The sequence below is a fragment of the Mastomys coucha genome, unplaced genomic scaffold (genome assembly GCF_008632895.1).
Source record: "Mastomys coucha isolate ucsf_1 unplaced genomic scaffold, UCSF_Mcou_1 pScaffold21, whole genome shotgun sequence".
NCBI classification, from domain to species: Eukaryota; Metazoa; Chordata; class Mammalia; order Rodentia; family Muridae; genus Mastomys; species Mastomys coucha.
The window spans coordinates 142,614,598-142,616,336 of NW_022196904.1; the positions used below are offsets into that span (position 1 = coordinate 142,614,598).

A 1,739-nucleotide genomic window follows, 5' to 3' on the forward strand; every position below is an offset into this window, starting at 1 on the left:
CAGAATTCTTAGGCCATTCACTGATTAGGCAGCCTAAGGGCTGAGAATAGCACAGAGAACAGAAGGGAGCCAAACTTAGCTCAGAAACTCATTCCCCAGGGAACATGGTCCTTCCAACTAACAAGGACATGATTGTCAGGATCGTGACAAAACTTGAACCACAGCTTAGGACTCCAGGACTTCTCATGCCATCGCTTTAAACTGTTTTTCCACACTGAGGAGATCCAGACAGAGGCTGCCATCGACAGGTTGGAAAATCAGGAAAGGAACCAAAGTTAGATCTGGGATCTAACACTCAAGTGTGTGTAGGCAATTGGCCAATAATAAGAACTTCGGCTATTTACTTAACATTGATTTTATGTGCTGTACAAAGCATGAAGTACTTCCACAAGCCCATCAAAATTTTAATTCTGAATTTCTTCTAACTCTCTCTCCCTCTCTCTAAAACAAATAGGCAAAAACACAACATAAAAAGAGAATAAAAACTACAACCAAAGAGTATACATGGGGGGACTCATGGCTCCAGCAGCATGTGTATAGCAGAAGATGGCCAAGTTGGTCATCAAAGGGAGGAGAGGACTTTGGCCCTGTGAAGGTTCTATGCCCCAGTGTAGGGGAATGCCAGGACCAGGAAGTGGAAGAGGGTGGGGTAGTGAGCAGGGGGAGGGGGGAGGGAAGAAGGGATTGTTTTAGTTTTGGGGGTTTATTTTATTTTTTTCTTATTTTCTTTTATCTTTCTTTTTTCTTTTGGGGGGGAACCTGGGAAAGGAGCTATTGTAAATAAAGAAAACATCTAATAAAAAAAATGAATCAACCAACCAAACAGAACCAAAACCAAACTAAAACAAAACAAACCACTACAATGGGCATAGTACTTCATAAGAGCTGAGTCCATTTTCTCTTCCAGCCGTGGGAGCTCCATCATGATTCCACAAGTAGTGACCAATGAGACCGTCACAGTCATTTCGCCAAATGGAATGAACTTTGCCCAATCCCACCAGAGTCAAGGCAGCCTGAAGAAACATCTAAAGGCAGAGATCAAAGTGATGGCGGTATATCACACTCAGAACGTCCTGGGGTGGGTGGAGAGCAGAGGGTGAGGCTCTGTGTATTAGGACCAGAGATAAATTTTGGGGTGGGAAGGCTTCAGCTTTGACAGAGTGATCAAAGAGTGGCCAGTACACTGTTAGAAACCCCTTGGCAAACTGATTACATCACTAAAACCTTCTAAAACTGGTAAATATTTCCCGTTATTCCAATGAACTGGACTGCACTCCAGTGACCTTACTCCATGGGTCATTGAGATTTTGTTGTTTAATAATTTCTTGTTTTTTTTTTCATTTTTGAAGAGCATATTCTAAGTATTTTATTGATGAAAACATTTATAGCTATATTCTAGGCACTCTTTGAGTGTAGAACACCCTTCTCCTCCTTGGTGAAAAGAGATGGTACAAAAAAACAATGGTCTTTGCTACTCTGTGCTCATCCCAGACTCACTAATAGAACTTTTTTCAGCAGAGGTGGAAGAAAAGTTTTTGTTGTGACAAAGGATGGAGCTGTTTTTCAGTCTTGTCTGTACTAACACTATATGCATGGGCCACTGTGTTTCCCAGTGTCAGAATTAGTGGAACTGTTGACATTGCCTTGGACGTACATACCATCTGCTGGATTCCTTTGAAGTACATGTAGAAAAGTTTAGAAAAGTTGCTTAATCAACATTACAAGAGCTGTGAGTCTGG

The 1,739-nt window shown here is 41.6% G+C and overlaps 1 protein-coding gene across 1 annotated transcript in view; it reads left to right on the top strand.

Annotated features, from left to right (window-relative positions):
* Positions 1-820: 820 nt before the first annotated feature.
* The window catches only part of LOC116103590 (membrane-spanning 4-domains subfamily A member 6C-like), a 10,174-nt gene continuing 9,255 nt past the window's right edge, over positions 821-1,739 (top strand). Inside the window, exon 1 of the mRNA XM_031389776.1 lies at positions 821-1,052. Within this exon, the coding sequence (XP_031245636.1) occupies positions 924-1,052 (129 nt within the window). The 5' untranslated portion in view covers positions 821-923. The remainder of the gene's footprint in view (positions 1,053-1,739) is intronic.